Source organism: Numenius arquata, chromosome 18 (assembly GCF_964106895.1).
Source record: "Numenius arquata chromosome 18, bNumArq3.hap1.1, whole genome shotgun sequence".
Taxonomy (NCBI): Eukaryota; Metazoa; Chordata; class Aves; order Charadriiformes; family Scolopacidae; genus Numenius; species Numenius arquata.
Genome location: NC_133593.1, coordinates 8,301,451 through 8,321,918, shown reverse-complemented (window position 1 = coordinate 8,321,918; position 20,468 = coordinate 8,301,451). Strand labels below are relative to the sequence as shown.

Here is a 20,468-nt window from a genome sequence, read left to right as displayed (position 1 = left end):
TTCCTCAAAGAGATTAAGTTCTGTTTGATCTGAAATGAAGACCCAGCACTTAACAGGATCTTTTAGAGTTCTTTCACTAACTGGTAATGGAACAGAGCATGGTTTCTGAGTTACAAATGATCCTGTTTATTATCCTGCTGGTTAAGCTACAACAAGCAAACTAGAACACTTATTGGGTCAGAGGGTGAGAATAACTCAGGTTAAGGTTCTGCACAATCACGTGCATCTGTCATGATGTTTTATAAAATATATGGAGGCAAGAAAACAACACGTGTTTTGGGATGAGTTAAGCATGTTTTGGCAAGAAGAGCATTTTTGTGAGCTTTTGTATTAATATTAATCTCCCAGCCCCCCTTAAGTGCCAGCATAGTCCACATTGATTTAGAACTTCATTTTGTAGCAGGTCTCCTGTTGGCGGAGTCTAGTTTGAGGCAAACATTGTTTAGCACAAGGGATCCTCTTCAGAAATATCTCATGTGTGTTTGAAAATGCTTTGCAATTTCCACCTGGGAATAAAATTACAGATGAATTTGGTTTGTACAGACAGATGACGGATATTTATTTGGTTGCAGTCCCAGATGTAATCAAAATCATGGAAGAGCTTTCTTTCAAACTAAGAGCTTAGGTTGGTTGTGGAAGAGGAGCAAGTGGATTTTTAAAGTGATCAAGTGCATCTGTAGCATTCTTTGTTCTCTTCCCCACTTCTGTCCACCTCTTGCTCTGCATTTCAGGTCTCAAAGTACTTGTAAATCTGGGCAACGTACTGCATCACGCTTTGCCAGTCTGGCCGGTCCGTGTACATCATCTCACTGAGTTCCTGTACAGGAGAGACACATTGTCAAACCTTAGTCAAGCACCACCACCGGGAACATCACTGGGTCCCCTGAGTAGTAGCTGTGGCTACTGAACACTACTTCTGCTTCCATTCCAGAGCTCCTTAAAGCCACATACAGTATAAAAGTCCATGGGAATGATCTACTCGTCTAGTGCAATTCTGAAACTCGTTAACAAACCAGCTAAAGGGCCATATGCAGTCTGCATTCTGAAAAGATTTCTGCCATCTGCAATCACAGATCAATTCTCTATATAACTTCATTTAAATTGATGCTTCTTTGCATGTCTTTGGTTCTGTATTTAGCTCATGAACTCCATAATATTTTTCCTTCATATTAAATTTATCTCTTCCTCGTCACCATATTGTTGATTTTTAGAAAAGGTTTTTTTAAACATTTTAACAAAGTCGTCCTAACACCGTGAACTTTCAGAGATGGTTGTGCAGCCTTCCCTAGCACTATGTGAACATTTTCAGTACGAGCGGACTGACTGGCCAGATGGCAACAAAGGCTTTGGAACGTTGTATGTAGCAAATCTTCCTTTGCTAAAAGAAGGTTACTCACCAGGCTGGGTTTGATGCCTACACTTTCAGCAGCTTGAAATGCTAATAGCAGATTTCTCTTCTGCAATAATAAGACAAAAGTTCAAAAGGATTATCATCAAAATATGATCCCTGAATCCTACACCTTGCATCTGGTTAATAGGTAAGTTTAAATGAGCAGGTATACTTGAAAATCAAAAACCAGACTCAATACTTTCACATAGACACATTTTTGTTATTAGTAAGGTAAGCTCATAAACAAGTTCTTTGTCTTTGAATAGCTCATCTGCTTTTGCCCAAGCTACAGCCCGCTGTTTTTGACAAATTTTTGTGAAACTGATTACAACCGGGCAAAAAAACCCCACTGAGGTTCTGTCTTTATTATGAGTGAAAGGTTTCTGAAGAGGTGTTAACTAATATAAGGCAATCCTGCATATAGCGTAATTCTAATTGTAGTAGATACTAGCTGTCTGAGGTAAATCCAGGTTCTTACTTCATCCACGTACTTACTTTATCCTGGCTGTTGAGCTCCTGGTAAGGAATATGTGCAGGCAAATACGTGTGCAGGAGAGCGCAGAAGGCAAGCCCATCACTCCAGCTGCTGCTGAAGTTGGTAATATCAATGTTCTGTAAGAGAAAGCACGAACCATCCCTCAATATTGCTACACAACAAAAAAATCTCCAAACAATAGATTTTATGCAGTCATGAAACAAAACCTCAGAGGAACATAGGTTTACAATTTCCATTTTCCCCTTCTTTTTCATCTCAAGTAGAAAGATAGCAAATAAGATGGCAAGTTTCAAAGTCCTGGATAAGGGATCATTAAAGAGTTAAATGTTTTTCACACCAGGCCCCAAACAGAAAAGCTCACTCCAATGCTTTCTAGAAGGTGAGAAATACAAATTGCTGCAGCAATTTTCCTGTGCTGGCAAGAGGAAGGACTTTATCTGGTCCCATTCAATTACAGAATGGCAGAAATACGATTTCTCCAGCACCTACAATACAATTCATCAATATTTTAAAATGGTGTTTTGTAATTGATTTCATGCTTCCTTGTCTCAGGATGTGTAACAGAGGGATGGATTTGTAGAATGATGAGACAGCATAATCAGTGTATTTGACCACTGTTATCTTGCTGATATTACACAGCAGATACATGCCTTAATGAGAACATGTAATTAACAATTATGATTTGATTCAGCCCCTTATCCAAAGTGACATCAAATTGTTGAAATACTAACATAGTCCTTGAGCCCTAAATAAAGAACGTGTTTACTTGTATGTGAGAGGGAAGCTCAAACTTGGCAACAATACCAGCTGAATGGGCAGCTTTCCAAGAGCTGGGCAGATGTGCCCAGTTTGCAGTCATTTGCACGAACGCATGTCTGCATTCTCAAATTCTTTATCAATGCAGCATCACAGAGCACTTAAAATGCAGATGAAGGATGGGAAGTCTGAGATACAGAACTTAACCATCTACCCTAATTCACAAAATAAGCAGTTGAGGAGAGAACCAGAGGTTTCCTGGTGCTTGCTCTCCTACTACCAGAGTCACCGACAAATAAATGTGGCTGCGTCACTGATAACACATACAATACAAGATCCTTATAGAACAGAAACAAACAGAAACCTTTAAACCTTGGCTTCACACATTTCCTAACATGACAACAAGGCTGCGTTTGCTCAAGGAAGTAACGTTTCAGGGGGCATGGATATATTAATAAACACCCAATTGAAACCCCTCAACCGAGCTAGAAAAATCTCTGACTTGTCTGTAGCAACTCCCACCACTGCCAACTCCAACGGGAGGGCAGTGAAAAGGAAACACATTGAAGGAAATAGTCTAATATGGTTGAGAGTTTAAATGGGCAAAACCCATATTCCTTTCTGTTGTTGCTATATGGTGAAATTCTTCATTGCTAGTCACATAACTTATTACCAGGGTGCGCTCAGGTGCAGAAGGAGCCCAGTTTCCCCACTCATGACAACTGAAGTCCAGAATGTGCTATGTTCAACAGGTGGATTGGAGCGATTAAAGAAATACAAACTGGTATTTTAAAACCAGCCCATATATAAAGAACTCCTTTAAAATACAAAGACTACTGGGGTACAGACAGCACTCGGCGTTCTTCACAGGGATTCTCTTGCGAGACACAGCTCTAAACTTATGCTTGTGGGCCAGTTCTGACCCTGTGAACAAGGTGACCTTTCAAATGTTCTTGTTTGCCCTGACTGGCCACACCAGCACACCAAGGAATTCTCCTGGCTAAGTTTTGCTGCTGTGGAAGCTGCTGTAGTTCCAAATACCAGCTAAAAACAAAACAGTGAACTAAGTGATATTGCTTAGAAAAGTAACAGCTGCTGGAGCATGGAAGGCTCCGGGACACGATGGTACTGCAGCATCTCTACACTACATAAGGTATGGAGCTGCTCTCAAACCATTCTCACCAGTCACATCTTCCTGTGTGCTGAACTTCAGCTCAGACTCTCTGCCACTTCATTTTCTTTATTTAGATATTTTCCGGTTTCTTTCAAGATTCCACCAAAGACAAAGCTTTTACTGCATCTCTCATACAAAAGCTAATGCAGACGCACTAAAACCCAGACAGGAAGTATTTTAGCGTACACTCTTCACTTACGATGCCTCACTGATTAGTTGTCCAACCTGGATTTTGTCCAGTCAGACAGGATTTCAGATTAGTAATAAATATCCATAACCAAACATGACTCAAATTGAAGCACTACAGAATATTCCAGGTTAAAATACTCTGGCTGTAATAAATCTACGCATCTAATGGGCTCAGAAAGCAGGCCATCAGCAGCAGACATTACCGCACCGCACCAGCCACCACATTGCGTTTTGATCTATTAACGTCTGTCAATGGAGATAGAAGAAAATCAACCTAGTGGCTGAATACCATCACAAGAAAAAAAGTACTTTGCTCTGAAAGCTGTTTGGCTTTGCCTTATGGATCAAGTTGCACCGTGGAGGTCCAGCTTTGTGTTACGGAATAGGCTGAAGCTGGATTACTCTGCTGGTTTGATGTTTCAGATAAACAAGTTACTATTTATCAATCTGGAGTCCTTTCCAGTGGGAAAGGACTAACTGCCAAATTACAGAGGTGTTCTTGCTGAGGCCAATATATTTTATCAGTAAATAGCCTACCATCATATGCCAATATTCTCATTGTATATTGTATGATAGAAATGGAAAATGGAGGTCGTCCTTCCCCCCGCCAAAGGCCATGGAAACAGGAACAAACAAAGCCTTCGTTAAGCAACGGACTAGACAAAAAGGCAAGTCGTGTTTGTGCAAGAACATTATATCCCATCCTCATTTTCGTGATGCTATGAGAGACACGAAGATACACTGTAGGAAGGAACAGCTTTATTTCACCAGCGCAGCATCAATTTGATAATTTTACCTGTCTTTGTAGTTTTAACTATACCTAAAACTCTTCTCCTCCTCCCATCTAACTATATCTAGATTTATAAGAAGTGCTAATAGCTACAATAAAATCAGAACTAGGTCCAAAAATCCTCAAATCTCCAATCTGGCATTGCCCACCCAATCATCTTTGGTAATTCTTGGATCCAAGTCTTACAAACCAGCAAAAGTTCAAGGATGGGGTTCTGCTGACAATATTTAAACCACATATAAAATCAACTGCAAAGTGGTATGTCATGATAAACAGAGAAAACAAACTCAACTCTGAATTTTTGTCCTAAATGCAAATCCAAAATGAGCGTTCAAAGGTTCAGCTCAACTGCTCAGTTTATAGTACAAGAACAAACACTTAGACCTACTCAAAACCACTTAGTTGCCATTTTCATGTCCAATAAGCACCAGTGAATTGTGTTTTTTTTTCCTCTAAACAAATGCATTTCCATTTCATACATGCTATGAACCTGTCTCTGGCATTTAATCTTGGATTCTGTGTTAACTACTTTTCAATTTGGGATATAAGGACACGGTAAATGAAAAGTGATCTTCTGTGTTTTGCTATGCTGCAGCTTTACTTGTAATACCTCCCCATCACACCACACCAAGAGGAATTAAGTCAAAATAGAGGCACATGGATTTCTCGGAAGATTTCTGGCTCTGCCGAAGCCAGGAGAAAAAAAAAAAAAAAAAAAGGAAAACAATTTAGGGAATGAACACCTTGGAAACTATTCACTTCTCTTGATTATTTTGGCAGTGCAACCTGTCTCGGTCTTTCTGCCACACCTCTCTGTTCCTCAACACACAGCCCATGAGTATGTGGGAGCTATTTGTGTACACACCGGTTGTTACTGTACACTTACAAGCTGCAGGCTAGAGAGCTTGGTGATTTATCTCTCTCCCGGTTTGCAGAACCCTCACCCCAAGCTCTGAAAAACAGCCTGTGGCTTCTCATGAGACCTAGAAGTTAATCTATACAGGATGGTACCCTTTAGGAGGAAGATGCGCCATCAGAGTGCATGCAGGATGAACGTAGGGAGAAATACGAAGATGGAATAGGGAGACTGCAGATCAAAGTGAGCTGTCGTGCTCATTAGGAAGGGTGAAAAATTTGCCATCTTATTGTCACAGCATGTCTCATGGTCACTAGTACCCCAATGTCTATCTTTGGCACGCCATAAGTGGATCCATACTGCTGAAGACATCTGCACCAGAGACTAACCCCCAGCCCACGGGTCAAGGGGTGGCGAGTAGCTTAGGTCTGCAGTACCCAGGGTTACCAGCTTCCTTTGGAGCAGACATGTCACATCCATGTTATTCAGCACTTGACCTGGGTCTTCCGTGGTGCTGGTAAGAAAATAATTGGGGAGGTGGGGTGGGGTAGTTGAAAATCGTGAAAGTACATGAAAGTCAGGCCAGAAGAGGGGCGTTTTTATAGCATGACAACGTAATCATCTTTACATACCCTGTGTGGAGTGGCAAAGTGGAGCACGGAAAGATGTGAGGGGACAAGGTTTGCTGGGACAGTGGTAGAGTACTGGGTAGAGCATCGAGATGTCCACACAAAACTATTTCCAGGGTAGTTCCCAGGCTTCTTGTCAGTGAAAATAGTTCATTCACTTCAAATAAAAGCTCGTGAGCGAACTACTATACATGCACTGGGAATATTAAGAGACTGGGATCTGGAAGCACACCAGGGAGCATGATTATCTGAAAGTACCATAGTACCCAGTATGGTACATTTCTATGAATTTTAAGGTACCTAACATTAAGCAAAGTAAAAAAAAAAAATTGCATCCAGGCAATGTTATTTAGAGAGCAAATGTATTATCTATGATATTAGTGTCAGGCCAAGTCTAAGAGACACTAAGCACCTGCAAGTCATTAACCTTAGCCCCCCACCCCAGGAACAGGACCTTTGCTTGCAGATAACAGAACACTATGAGAGCCACAGTAAAGACACCCAGGGAAATCTGTGTGATCTGTTCTCACTAAAAACAATTTCTTGTTTATCTGAGGAAAAAACAACCACCCCATTAGATTTCACTAGATCTTTGACTCCAAGTCTTCAGTAAAAAGCAACAATGACATCACACGCTCTTCATTACAGCCTGAGTATGTTAAAAGATATTCCCGCTATGCAGATATTACTGAGCTTACAGCTTAGTCATAATTTTCTCTGTAAGATCCAGAATTATAAATTATAGAAATGAATCAGCTTGAAGCTAGCCTGGCACTCTGTGGAAGAAAGCCTGCAATAAATATGACCTTAGTATCATTCTTCTCACCCTCCTCCCTCGGCGTACAACAAGCCCTCCTGCCTCTCAGAAGTCATTGGTACAGAACACCAGGAACATGCCAGAGTGGCTAATTATTAAGGCTCAGCCCATACAGAATATAAACTTAAATACTGAAGATAGAACCAGTCAAAGTAAATACACTGAATAAACCAAAGGGAATTGCCTTGTTTTTAATAGCAGCTCCCCCTTAACTGGCTCAGCTTTCTGCAATCCTTCCTGCTTATCACTAACCGGAGACTCACATCCCCTCCACAGACCAAAAAATCTTACAGCTCAGTGTTTTTACGTGGTTATATTTAAACACAGATAATCTGAACAGGAACCTCCTTTCCATGAGACACATCTCCGCAAATCTGAACTCCGACCTTTCTAATGCAAAATCTGATGAAGGTACCTTGAGAGGCAACTTCCAAAGATTACCCACACCCCACCCATCTTTAACAATAGCTACATGAAACCGCAAATCTAATTTGGATTCATTACACCCTAATTGGTTGGGGACATGTTAGCGGACTTCAGCCAAAAAGGTTCTATCAAAGGACACATATAAACTTCGAGCTCTGGATAGGCAAGTTCTAAATACTTCCTAAGAAGCAATACAAGTGAAGAGGGGCTCCTTTTAGCATGACCTATCCTTCTGAGCAAACAAACCACTCCAGTTCTTCTAAAATGCTCCAGCAAAGATATGAAACATCTGGGCAATCTACTGGAAATAGGGGTGAATTAGAAGTGTGGTCAGGTCCAGTTAACATGGATGAAAGGCATGAATGCCTAAAATTAAAGACTGCCTGGATTCTTCTGTAATTACAGGGTGCACCCAGATGACTTGGACAATTGCACAGCTATTTTCAATGGGTTGCTGCAAGTCTAAAGTGATTTGCATATGACATTTAGTCAAGCTACTACCAGGAACCTTTCTGAATTCTCTTCAAAATCTTTTTCTCTTAAATGGAATACACAATAAAGTAATGCCTATTGACTGAAAAAAAAAAAAAAATCCAGAATAACTCGTGGAACAGCAATACTGTTTATTGTATAGAGATTAAGTGGCTAGCCAAGATTGGGAAGGAAGCCAAATGACCTTCTATCCTCCAGGCTGTATTAATATCCCTAGTTCAAATGGTTCAGGCAGCTGCAGTCTCCATAAGAATTGTCTTAACCTTTCTTTGAAACTTTCTGTTTCTATCCCCATCATCCATATTCTGAATGCTTCTATCAGCCATGTCAGTAAGTCATGCATCTTGTTGCTGATTATACGTGTATGAAACAACATTGCTCCAGTAACATAAAATGCCAAGTGAAAATGCTGTTAAATTATGTAATTACAGCACAGTGAAATGATAAGGAACTGGTGCCAGCTCTTTAAAGGTTATCCCATTTACTATATTCCTTTTTACAAAGGAACCTCCTTTCCCATCACATTCCTAGGTTCTGTTTGCTCCTTGCCCCACTGCTGCCACAGGTGTTGCCTTGAGTTTACCACTTACCATTTGCTTCAATAAGTGTGAATTAATGAGCCTTCTTAGCATAGACAAGACATTAGAAAGAGAGCTTATGACTATGTTGTTTTTTTTTTTTTGCAAAAGCATCAAATATCAGTTGACTACAGTAGTCACAGGGAGCAGGGACATTTAAAAAGAGGAGATTTAATATAAACTTACTGTCATGGATCCTACACAAAGATTTTTCAGCTCCCAATTATTTTAGTCTCTGAAAAGCCAGAGACCTGAGAAGATACCAAAAAGTCAGGCATGTCCAATTTTCTTCTTTATCTTTCCTAGTTGAGTCAGACTGGCAAGAACAGGTAACATGATGCTCTCAAGCTCTGTGCTCAAAACAAGCACATCTGACAGGAGATGTCTCGGAGACATCATTCAGGTTAAATAGTAAAGTCATTCTAAAATGATCTGTGCACTCTTTAACCTCAGCTCTTTCTTCACGAGATACTGAGGAGATCAATGACCTCTACAAAGGTCACTTGTTCACATTTTTTAGGTTTTATTTGCATTTTAATATACAAAGACTGACTTTTTAAAATGAGAACAGATTTTGTTAAACAAGGGTTGAGGGTAGTTGCTGGCACAGTGCACATAACATACAGTGAACGTATGTGAACCTTTCCTAGCAAATAATATGAGTTGTTTTGAACACAAATTACCCCACGACAACATTCTCATTACTAGAAGTCACCTACTTCAAAGGTCTCACTACAGGCTAGTAAAGTAACAGGGGTTTGTACATATTCCTCAATTTGGGTCTTAATTTATCACTTTGCACACCAGCTTCCACTTGAACGAGAGAGAGAGGGGATGCGTAATGCTGAGTTCACAGGGAGCTGACTTTTTATTACCCAAACATACAGGACCAAATGAGAGCTAGAATAACCAGAAGCAATTTTATGGACGTCTCTGGGCCACTTCAGAGATGAGATAATGGTGACCAAAGACATATATCAATTGTGACTGGTACTTCTGTAATTTACATCACTGTCACATTCAGTGAGTGGGCGAAATAAGTGCTAGCTGTATCTGGAGAGGCAGAGGTGGATTACACAGGAAACCCAGGAACTAAAAAGTTCTCCTCATTGTAATAATCCCATTAGATATTGATCAGTTCTTATTTTTGCTGTGCATCTCTTTTCTGCTCTTTAGTATAAATGATATTTGTTACACCCACCTGCTGACAGCCAGCTCCCTGCTTGCAACACAACTAACACTTCCATCCATTAACGCCACAGAGAGAAACAGCCCAGGCTGTGTCCCTTCATTCCCAAGGCTGCAAGAGCAAAGATGCAGCAGCATCCAAGGACCACACAGATACTCTGGGGAAGGAGGGAGGGAGAGAGGGAGAGGATCCAGCTCCCCTCTGTGTCCAAGACAGCAGCTCAGCTACTTCCTGCCTGGAGCCCTGGTGCAGAATTGCTAATGACCACACTGGCTGCTCCCACAGCTATTTCTAATTATCTGTATTGAGAGTTCCGAGATTAGGCATGTCCCAGAATTCCTGGGCGGTGGTGTAGGCTGCAGACGGCTCACAGTAAAGGATGGAGACAAGATGGGGAGAGGTCTCAACAGCAAAGGATGTTCATGGAACAGGCAGTAGGGCTCAGCTCTCTTCCAGTTAAATTCACAGTTTGGAACTGTTCCAGCTGGTGGCTAATCAATTCAGTGTTTTCACTGATTGTCATTGCATCCAGGCAACACAAGGAAAGCGTCTTGGACTTTGGGATGGATAGAATGTAAATGCTATTTTTAAAATTACCCAGCAGGATAGAAAGTTACGCATGAGAGAGCTGCATGGGCGTTTATTTTATCCCTCCAATCAAGAGACTTGTATTTGTTTACAGGATAAAGCCCCTTATGTGAAAAAAGGTAGAGCTTGGCTCAAGTTATTTGGCTGTGCTGGAAAAGCACGTTTATGCATTGGCATCACTGTGAAGGGGGCTCGCACATTGGTAATCAAGCTGATTATTCCCGACCTGCCACAATTTGGCTACTGCATTTATTTTCTGGACCCAACCCTGGGAGCAGCTGGGACATACAGAGAAACTGCATGTACACATTCAGCTCTAAGTGTTTTTATTTAGAAAAAGAAAACATTTAATTCGGGGGGGGGGAAGGGGAAGGAAGGTATTATCTTGAAATTTTAAGCCTGTATTTTCATTAATTACAAACTCTCAAGATTGCCCTTTTTATCAGAGCCTCTTCCCAAATATTACTGAAATTCATCATCATCCAGTGATATGATGATCTATATTTTACCAGCTAGGGAAATTAAAGCAATGGTATTATGCAAGACTGCCAAGGTCACCAAGATGGTCCAAAGCAGACTTGGGAGCAAAATTCCTGACCCACTTGTTGTCAGTTTTAATTTAAACACAGGATAATCCCACCTCTCTCAATAGCTATTACCAAGAATCCCTTCAACTTTGGCACAGCCAGGAAAAGTCGCTCTGAAGTCAACATCCTCCTCTTCGGCAAAAATCCGAGAAAGATAAAGAGAGCCAGAAATGTCACCCATTTCTCAGATACGCGCAGAATATACTAATAACTTCCTGGGAAAAACCCATTGCACATATATCCTACTTCTAAATGTCAAAATGCTATAAGTACTGTTGATGCAGAGCTCTTAGTAAGCATGTACACCCTCTCGTAGCAGCAGGGATAAGCCAGCATGTGGTACTTCAGGGTAAGTGTCATTGCTTGCCAGAGAAGAACCTTATTGCATCAACGGTATTGGTAAATATTAAGACAGAGAGCTTTTTCCTGCTTGCTCAGCAGGCTCTGGCCATCAGCCTCTAATCTCAGGCACACACGTTGGTGTGGCAGTAGGGAAATCTTCCCAGTCCCTCCCCAGAAGAGAGGCTCTGCCCTGAATGAATGGATGGCTGCCATTTAAATCCAGAGGGGTTTTGTTCAGTGTTTTTGCTCACCTACATCACACAAACTGGGAGTTAGTTTTGCTACGGATCTTCAGCACACAAGATCACAGTACTGTGGGAATCCAGCCTTTCCAGACTGCACATCAGCTGCGTAACAGCAGACGGGATTTACCTTCTATCCTTGTTGCTTGAAAGGCCTCACTTGGAAAGGTGGCCAGAAAACGTGCAAATCCACTCCTCTGCGTTACCGCTGAATTACAGAGCACCACCGCTTGCCTAGTTCTCACATTTAAATATTTAGATAGAAACCCGGTTAATGTTGACATAGGAGAGAGAGATTGATACAGTTTGGAAACATATTGAAACAGTTTTATGCTACTTGTTGACACAAACACAAGAAGTAACATAGAAAAGGGTAAAAGAATCACTCCCATACCCAGGTGCACATCTCGTGATTGAGAAACTGCCAGGTTCTTTTCTGTATTTGGTCAGGACAGTGCACAGCTGTGCGGGGATTCTCAAGGCTTTAAAACTAAGCTCCATTATATCAGTGTCAAAGGAAGTGCTTGACCAATTTGCTTTATGAGCCAAGTCCCAGGAATTATATTCCGCCCATGTTCAGAGGGTTGATCCTCGTTTTTACCCCATTCAGCTCTGATTCTTTCCCAGAACTGCCAGCCTAAGCACCAGCCCTGAGGACCGCGGTGGCATTTGCAGTATAGTCTCTGCTCACCCTCCAAGTGGACCTCCTATGTGGTCCATAACTGAAGCGTAAGTAAAGCGAAATGCTCAGCTGACACTTAAAGATCGAGACAGTAATTGCTTAAGTAGAAAGATAATGTCAACCACCCACACTGATGACGTACAAAGAAATAACAGATTTCTTGCCTCTAAATATAACCCTTTGTTTCCAGAATAAGGAAGAAACCGTCAAACACAGACATGTTAATGTACAATAGGTCATGAAGGAGCTTTTGGATCTCGTATAAAGCAGGTCCCCACAACCTGCAGCCCCAGGAACACGCCTGCTTGATGCACGAGCAGCCGAAAAGCATCCACCCTGGCTGGCTGTCCCAGAGCAGAGAGAGTCCACCTCCCCAGTGAGAACGCATTGGCCCTGTGACCAACTTGACCACAGGGAATACGTTATGTCCTCATCAGCCTATCTGCATTTGTACGTCTTTGGGCCACACTTAATCTGCGCTGGATCTCATCCAGCCAGAAAACAAGTGAAAAAAAATATGAGAGAAAGCAGAGGAATAATATCATGGAATAGAGCTTGAGAACCAAGAGGATATGGAGGAAATACTGTCTAGTACAAAAAGAAAAGGCACGCAAATTCCTGTGAGAAAAAGAAAGCCACAAATTCATAAACAAAAAGCTAGTATTGGGCTGAGTTTAAACTGAATACAAAAGGGTGAAAAGCTTTACGCTACATCCACTGCCAAACCACCAGTCAACCAGTCTCTTGCCATAATTACTTGACAAACAGCAAATACTGCAACAGCCTTCATTTTTCTCCCTAAGCTTTTGCATCTTTGCTACGGCAAGAACGTGGTGCTATGCAGACACACCGACTTTTACAGTCTGATACACGAAGTCTTATGCTTCTAGTAGTAAAAGCATTCAGAATTACATCTAATGACTTTTAGGTTGCGTTCGGAAGTAATTTGTTTCCAATTCTGTCTCTCAAGGCTAGAATAGCCATAACAGTGGGAATACTTCAGGGTAGGGTTTTTTTTCTCTTTGAATAGCTGAGGCACTATATGGGAAAGGCACTTTTATTAATATATACAGCAAAGACAAAGGGCGAAGTATTTAGATTCTTCTTAAATCTGTATTTCTGGAAGCTGTGCAGGCTGCAGTCTCCATCAGGATATTTCATCAGAGTCCTAAACCTATTTGTATTTTAAGCAAAGGAAGCTTCTAAAAACAATTCACAACTTTTGAGGCAAATATTCAGAATGGTTGGGCATACAGATACTTGTATTTTGCTAATTTAGACTAAACAATACAACGTCAGAGTATTGCCCTAAAAATAATTCCTACATACTCTTTACTGCTAAGCATACTTTCTAACACTGCACATTGTTCCTGGGACCTACTCCAAAGTCAAATAACTCCGAATAAGGCATGGAAACTAATAAATAATTTTCTTCTAGCTTTGCTCACAGTTGCTAGAGTATTTTATGCAGAATAATTAAAAGGAATTTCTCCAGGAACTACTTGCACAACATGAAAGCTATATAAAGATTGCTCTGGTTAGTACTTTCTTCATGCTGTTGGGATTCCTCCAGATGGTATGAAATCGGATCTGAGGCTGGTCCTGAAATGCCAATAAGACCAATACCATTTTACCAGCCATCTGATAGTGGTGTCAGTGCTGATAGGGAGCACTGCCTCTTCTCCTGAAGATACCCATCGCCTTTATCCATAAGCTGGTGTACTAACACTGTCCTAGTCAGTGAGACTATATAATGCAATGGTTTGAATGCACTGGTTGGGAGTATATGAAATACAAAACTTTTCAGAGGTATACCTGCCATTTCCCTTTGTCACTTCTAGAACATTCCTCCCTCCTATTTAGCTTTCCTCTACTTAAGACAACCGCACAGATAGCTTTACTATAGAAGATGGTGGTTCTTCAACAAGTGGATCCCAAATGGGTCCTGTTAAACCACATATAACTTTGATAAAAAGAATAACCATGATTATGTATGGGAGAAAAGAGTCGGTCTCAGATCCTCTTTTCCTCTGTGCCATAGAGTGGATGTGTAGTGGTTGGAAAAAAACATGAAAACAGTTCTTTTAAGTGAACCATATTCATTAACAGGGTAGCAATTCCCTCCACTCTCTGGAGAGGGTATATGTGGCAGAAACAATAATCCTCAGTTCTAATGATCATGGGTTAAGTGCCTCTTGATGTTCCGTGTTTTCACAATACATCTATGGATAGTAATAGACTTAATCTAGAGAGGTTTGGCCCCTTGACAAATGGTCTCCACAGAGAGCAAACAGAACCAGGGCACTTAAATAACACCACAGCCGCTAATGATATGATTATGGAAGGTGATAATGCAACAAAAATGACTCTCAGCAGCTTCCAGGAGTTACGACTCATGGGAACAGAGCCTATTAGAAAAGAGCCACCCAATTTCTGCTTCACACAGTTGCTATGATGTATAATCTTTTTAAATAGATGAAAAAAACCCCACAAGACAACAGAGAAAAAGCTATTTTAACATAAATAACTTACTCTCAGCAGGCTTTGTGGTTTAAAGGACTTGTGGTAATTGAATTCCAGAGCTACAAAATCAGTTCTCAAGTCTGGTCATCCCATCACCCTACATTATACACCATGATGTCAACAAATTCAGAGAGGCAGAAGAAAAAGTCTATGTATGTCTGGCAAGAAAGATCATGTGCCAGTGCACAATTCTTATAGGGAACCATACATTAGATTAAGGTTGGGTTTTTTTAAGCTGGAGAATTTCCTCAAGGAAGATTTGCACAAAGCCACTGAGCCCAAAGCCTTACTTCACTACAATTCTTTTTACTGCTGAGATTTTTTTTAGCACCTCCCCTGCATAGTTATTCAAAATCAATGGCAAAACACCAGATAACATTCATCCAGGCATTGAAATATGACAATTGAAATCATATGATAAATCATGCCACAGTTTATGCAATCCCTCTTTCATGTTCTTTTCTCCTAGTCATTAAACTGATCTTCTTCTTTATTTTCATTCTAGTGATTATGTTTTCATGTTCTAAATAATTACTCTTTCTCCTGAGCAATCATATCTTTTTGATATCAAATCGCTGTTTAAATAGGGATCTTAGAAATGACATCGCAGATTGGAGAAACATAAACGCTTTTATGTTTCCCCCCCAGTTACTGTAAACTCATGCCATTTCTTTTTTTAAAAAACAAACAAAACCCTCCAGGCCACTACTGATTTGTGTTGCACTTCTCAATTCCCTCCAGTGTCCCCTCTCTTGTTTTATGAGGTTGCCTCCTGGGGAACACACTGAAGTTCAAAGCCAGGGAATGTTCCCACTGTAGTCAATGCAAGGGTATATCCCAGAAGCAGGATGTAAATTTCTATCTATAGTATAAGCCTTATGTGGATTAAAGCATTTAAAAGTGTAGCCTTGTGTGCTGGTCCCTAGGTCTTATCCCCAGATACTCTCCTAGGTCACTAATCCAGCTTTCCTCAGGGAATCTGGGACATGGGTAGTAGCAGCTACTGAGAGTATCAGTTATTCTAATCCATTTTGCTTGTATCGTTTAATGAAAACTGGTATCTTCACAATTTAAACAGAAAGGAATCTCCCTCTTCCTCACCAGCTCAGATCAGGAATTGTTACTAGACTTCAAAGGCAGTACATTCTACCACTGAAAAAAGAAGCTAGGCAGCCAAGCAACTAGCCTTTCATTCTCTCATTCCACTGTATCACGGAGCTGGAAACAGTTTGCATCCAAAGTTATCTGTGGTTCTGGGCTCCATGTTAGAAAGAACATGACAGATTATACTGGGATTTGCACAGATGATAACTCATAGACAGGGGTATTGTCTATGGAAAAGAAGTCATCAGGGTTCTGCTTGGTGGAGTTTGTTACCTCATTCCCACCATTGCAGTGGTTAAGGCAGGAAGGAGGATGACGTTCTTCACTCCCGCTCTTTGTACTCAAGAATGATAAAAACTCCCTGTGGAGCTTAATATCAGCCTTATCGTAAGAGTGCAAGGGTCTGGGAAAAACAAGTTCAAGAAGAGTTAGTGAATGCACCACAAAGAGCGCAACAGGAATGAGAATCTGAGGAAGAATGCCCAAGAGATAATGCCCCTAAATGAAGCAGTGAAGATACAAAGGCCAGACTCTCACCATAAATCAATACCGTGTTTGTCCTTTGGTTCATCTGACTTTAATTTCTGCCCCAAGATCTTACACTCTGGGTAACAAGGCCCCCTGCCCCATCACAGTTTGACCTTCTTGGACTCTCCTGGATTACGCAGTGTTTGTCAGTGCTTTACCTGCTTCTTCTCAAAAACTGCTGAAAACTCATTCTGCTGCTTTAGAAAGAGTAACAACAGAGGACAGCCATGAAAGAACAAGAGCCTCATCAGAGGCAGGAACCAAAACGACAAAGATTTTTTCTGGACAGTCACATAACAACAGTCCAGCGGCAAAGACTTCCACTGTCCTCTGAAGCATGGACATACTTTCCTCCAGAGACTAATACTAAAAGGAAAAACAAATAGACGTGGATTGCCTTGCATACCTCCTGGGTGGCCTGCTATCCGATACGCAGTTAGCTCCGCTACTTGAGTTCAGCACAGAAAAACAAAACTCCTTTTCTGTTCTATCATGGAGGGGATGCTCTTGGTGCCAATCTGGTACCTACGGAATCAGGTCAGGCCTCTGTATTCGCAAAGTCACATGCTAATTTCAAAAAAGCAATACAATTAGTCCAACTTGGGTGCAATCAGAGAAAGAAAACTACAGGCTGACTCTGAGAGAACACTTCTAATAGTGAACTCAGACTGTTTTAAGAGAAGTGGAGGAAACTCCCCATATGTGCCTTTTGAAACAAAAAAGGACAACAGCGTTGGGAGAAAGTCTGACTCAAGCGATGGGTTTGTTGGCTTAACAGAAGTTAGACTTGGAAAAGTTGTATTTCACAAATAATTTTCTGAGGACTGGATGAGAACCTTCCTCCAAACCTTTGAATCCAAGACCCGGAGAATTTAAGTAGATGAGATATGAAATAAATCATGACAGCATAAAGCGTACAATTTCAGGAGACAGTACTGTAGCCTTTTAGGCAACGTCACAGAACTGGAGGCTAAAAGCTAACCCTGACTGTATTCTAAGGTCTGTTTAAAGTCAAGAGCTTTCTCTGATACCTGTCCTTCTGTGAACTTGGTGCAAGCCAGATGAATATGCCAGTGCTAAGAAACGACTCAAGCTTTTATAGATCAGTTTACTTAAATGGAAAGCTACTGTGTTTTCTTCCAAACTCCCGCACCCTACAGCTAATGCTTCATAAAGAGCTGGCTGTGAAGAAAAAAAAATACTTTATTATTTACTTTAAAAGATGGACTCTGCTTTTATTAAAGCCTTGCTCCAGGGTGCATATCATGTGGTGATAACTGCTTTTGTCTTCTGCTCTAAGTAACAAACAATATTATTCTTAAGAAAGAAAAATCTCAATATCATATCAAACCAAGATTATCCTGCACACCCAGCATATATCACAGGATGAACAGTTGTCTATAATTGCCTTCTACAGCTCAGTTACAAGCAGAACCAAAGGCCTAACTCAACTGCAGAGAAACACTAGCCAGAGCTTGATAAGAACAGCCATGGCCATACAAGAACTGCACAAATCATTAAGCCTGTTTAACAGTGAAAATCGCTCTGTAAAGAAATGAGACATTCTCAAGAAGTCAAAAAATGCTTTATAAAATCCCATTAAACTGCAGTAGATTGGAAAGAACGGGGTCTCAAGCTGCAAACTGCATTTAGTCAAGGCCACACAAAGAAATATTTCTTTGGTTTTACAGAAATGACCTATGAAAAAAACTCTCACAATAGCATGTTGCCCATGGACACCTATAGAAAAAATATTAGAATGTAAATTCAGAAATTGATGCCAAATTGAAGCTGCTGCTTCAATACACTGTTTCTCACCATCAGTGACCTTTGATGCAGTAAATATTTTGGGGTTTGTATACAAATTACTTATGACAATGTAATATCAGGGACTGCAGCGTTAAAGAAATCTGAAGGAAGAGGATGGAAACACCCAGTAGAAGTAAACATGCAAAACCACACATATTTCTTTGAAGTGACATTGCTTACTGCACACCTAGAGGAAAGCGATGAATTTCTCTCCAAAGAAAAGTAAAAATGTACCTAATTCCCTTACCTGGTAACCTTCAGTTTTCTTTTGGCACCATTTCAACAGAGCATTCCTCTTCGAACCACCATACTCCCGAGCCAGCGCTGCCAGTGGGTCCTTTCTCTCCACACTAATCCAGGGAAGTATAAGGGAGAAGAAGATAAATACGCTTGAACTCGCTTAATTTTTACCAGTGTGTAAATAATATCTGTATGACAAAGCAGAATGGCAGCACAGAACCTAAAAGTAAACCAAACAGCAATAGCTTTCAGAGCTTGCATTCTGTGTTTGCCTTTAGATGAGACAAATTCAGTTGGTATTACTGCATACAAAGACCTGAAAGAACAGCAGTGTATGGATATTTGATGGCATGTGTTAACCCAGCACTTCTGCTATTATTTTCATCAGCTTTTCTTATTAAATTTTCAAGTAACCTGTTTGCTTTACACATTGAAAGCTAGGAGTTAGGGTGTACAATTGAAAGAAACTCTCTAAAGAATCTGTAACAGCAAATTCACATCCAGTTGAGCTGCTGCATAACGAATTCTTAAACAAACTGAAAATTCTGGAAGCTGTATTGCAAAGCCTAGAGGACAGTTACAGGCCAACAACTGAAACACCCGCACTGTCTTCACCCTACAGCATCTACTGTTGGAAACAACGATGGAAAATATGTATGTTTTTCTCAAGACAGAAGAAAATTATGTGTCCAGCTTTTCCTTAGTCCTCAAAGCTTTTAATTTTTAACTCACCATAACAAGCAAAGCTACAGGCAAGATAATGAGGGTTGACCACTCGCACATCATGGAAATCTTGTATACAATTGAGCGGCTCCTGAAAACTTGCTATCCTCATTTTGTCATGATTGCTCATCTTACAGATAATTGTGGTTATTATGATCCGAATTTTGGTATTTAGATCTGACACAGCCTGGTAATTCTGAACCAGACACACAAGCCAGCAGAGTATCCACTGGAGACAGGGGACCCCCAGACTAAATTTCACTGAATTTCACTGAATTTTTAGAGTTGGAAGGGACCATAAAGATCATCTTGGTGCCTGGTAATGCTGCCAATCTTTCCAATGTGCTGTTTTTCCCACAAAACTGAGTTGGTACCTGAGCTTGCTTTGGGGTTTCAGGCTGCTGGGCGTAGAGGTAAGCATTCTGCTGCTGAAGGCCATAGGGGGTTTGCTCAGGGATTCCAGGGAGGGGCTTTTACGGAGGTAATGGTCTGGTTTCAGCTCTTCATTTCTCCCCTTCAGAAGGTCTGTGGGAATTAAAAAAAAAAAAGCTGTCAGTTTGCAGTCGGAGGAATTTGATTAATCACTGTCCTGCCACCCAGCACACAATATGTAGTCTGTTGTTTTGATTCTAAACAAATGTACTCATTTGTTCATTAAACACACATGGGGCTAGGAAACCTTGAGCAGATTAGAGGTGATCATAACAAGGAATGGCTTTGATGATTTCAACAGTAAAGAGTGCCTGGTTTCCTGTGATTGATATTCCTGCTGGGGGGTAGGGGCCTCAGGTGAATGAGGGGAAATACCAAAATCTACAGTCTTAAAGGTTCAAAAGCTGATCGCCAGATATCTTCACCAAATGACCGACCAGCCCTAGTACAATAATTTATTTTCTGCCATAAGCAGACTTGTAACACGAAAGCCTCTCATCTCCTGAATACAACCCAGCTCAAGGCAGCAGTAAAAGGCACTTATTACCACATGATGCTTGTCATCCTATCTAACAGGACTTTGGGAAATCTTAATGAATTCATAGCAGATGCATCTATATTTTTATTTTTTTATATAATATATATTATTATATATATTTATATATGTGTAAATATATATAAATAAAATGAAATCAACAAAATTAATAGCCATAGAATCCAATGTTGATAGGTTTCTAAAGACAAGCCAAAGAGATCATGGAAATCAAATTATCCCCCAAAACCAAATTATCTCAGTTACCTCCCTATGTTAATTCTCAGTTAATGCCTTATCATTTAGAGGTGTGAATTCCTTCTTATCTCACCTTCAGCAAAGGCTAGTATCACT

General features: G+C 40.7%; 1 protein-coding gene across 1 annotated transcript in view; it reads right to left on the bottom strand.

The window, feature by feature from the left end:
- Positions 1–289: 289 nt before the first annotated feature.
- SPECC1 (sperm antigen with calponin homology and coiled-coil domains 1) overlaps positions 290–20,468 on the bottom strand; it is a 70,277-nt gene continuing 50,098 nt past the window's right edge. Inside the window, exons 10-14 of the mRNA XM_074160935.1 lie at positions 19,525–19,675; positions 18,435–18,537; positions 1,886–2,002; positions 1,398–1,457; positions 290–817 (exon numbers count right to left, since the gene is read on the bottom strand). Of these exons, the coding sequence (XP_074017036.1) occupies positions 728–817; positions 1,398–1,457; positions 1,886–2,002; positions 18,435–18,537; positions 19,525–19,675 (521 nt within the window). The 3' untranslated portion in view covers positions 290–727. The remainder of the gene's footprint in view (positions 818–1,397; positions 1,458–1,885; positions 2,003–18,434; positions 18,538–19,524; positions 19,676–20,468) is intronic.